Here is a 1,254-nt window from a genome sequence, read left to right as displayed (position 1 = left end):
CTGTCACCCGTAATAAAAAAAATCAAGAAAATATACTAAACGGTCCCTAATCGGGCGCTAATCAGCCAAAAAGTGCCGGTTAATATAATCGTTGTTTAGAATACACAAAACAGTGCTTAAGCGACGGTACAACACATTTTTCAAACTAAACGACGATTAAATTTTTAATCACTGTTTAGTCAAACGGTGCAACCGGGCATTAGTCCTCCCAATTCAAGCCTATGAATAAAAGTGAAACACTCACATGGATCTACTGCTTCCAGCCCAAAAACACTCCAAATCAGCAGAAGAAGCCCTTGTTGCACCAACCCATTTCTTCGCATTGCACTGTCCATGATGAAGCATCTGTCCAGTCCGTTTTAAGGGCGCATTTCTGAAACAACAACGGCCCTGTAAAGCACAACAAATTTCTCCAGCCAAACATCGACTAAGCCGTTTTTGTTATCGCCCCGTTTTCTCCCGAAAGGAAATAAAAAATTCAGGCCCAGTCTGAGCGGATCCGCGGGCTCCGCCAACACTTGCCCGGTCGTTTAGACTGTGCTCGATCGCGATGAATGCATGCATCTGATATAAAGGCCCTTTTGTAAACTAGATTACTTTAAATGTTGGGCTTCTTTCAAGGTATACAGGCGGAGGGGCAGGTTCTTTCACGTGCTGAATAATTTCAATACCGTTTATCAAAGAAAGGGCTTATTCGTCGTCGAGAGGGAATTAYTGTGCAGAATAAGTGTAGCTGAAGCTGTTATGAACAGGAGTTGTACAGGGTGATTCGYTAATAGTGGGATCTACAGGAGAAGGAGATATTGCATAAGGCGCCAGATTGTCTATTTTTGATGCATTTTTCCACGAAATCCCTRATGACGGTGGGGAATGGAAAGTTTTCTCTCTTTTCAGTGCAACTTTGCTCAAAATTTCAGTACAAGTTTTGCCTAAAATGCGAATTTCAAAACAGAAATCGRCATTTTSGCTCAAAAAAAWTCTTCCCAAAATGTCTGATGACGGTGGCGAGTGGAAACTTTCGAGTGTGGTGACGGCGACTTTTCCCTTTTCAAAGCAATTTTCCCCAAGCTTCCAGCGCAATTTTCACACATGAGTGAGGAAAKTSAGTGAGTAGTTTTGACCCAGAAAGAGAAATTTAGGCTGAAATAATCAGCTTAACTTCATCAGATTAGTTTCCGTTGTTTGCAACTCAACCAAGAACGTTTCCAGTTTAATCGCAACCGACTTCACGCCGAAACTCAGGGAAGAACTGAA

At 42.1% G+C, this 1,254-nt stretch overlaps 1 protein-coding gene across 1 annotated transcript in view; it reads right to left on the bottom strand.

Moving 5' to 3' along the window:
- LOC109543330 (discoidin domain-containing receptor 2) overlaps positions 1–1,254 on the bottom strand; it is a gene marked incomplete in the record, with an annotated part of 18,910 nt that overhangs the window by 9,043 nt on the left and 8,613 nt on the right. Inside the window, 1 exon segment of the mRNA XM_048669715.1 lies at positions 245–373. Within this exon segment, the coding sequence (XP_048525672.1) occupies positions 245–335 (91 nt within the window).

This window comes from Dendroctonus ponderosae, unplaced genomic scaffold (genome assembly GCF_020466585.1).
Source record: "Dendroctonus ponderosae isolate FM_Combo_2020 unplaced genomic scaffold, Dpon_F_20191213v2 Dpon_F_20191213_9, whole genome shotgun sequence".
Classification (NCBI taxonomy): domain Eukaryota; kingdom Metazoa; phylum Arthropoda; class Insecta; order Coleoptera; family Curculionidae; genus Dendroctonus; species Dendroctonus ponderosae.
The sequence above is the reverse complement of the archived record's forward strand: the minus strand, read 5'-3'. Positions and strand labels throughout refer to the sequence as shown.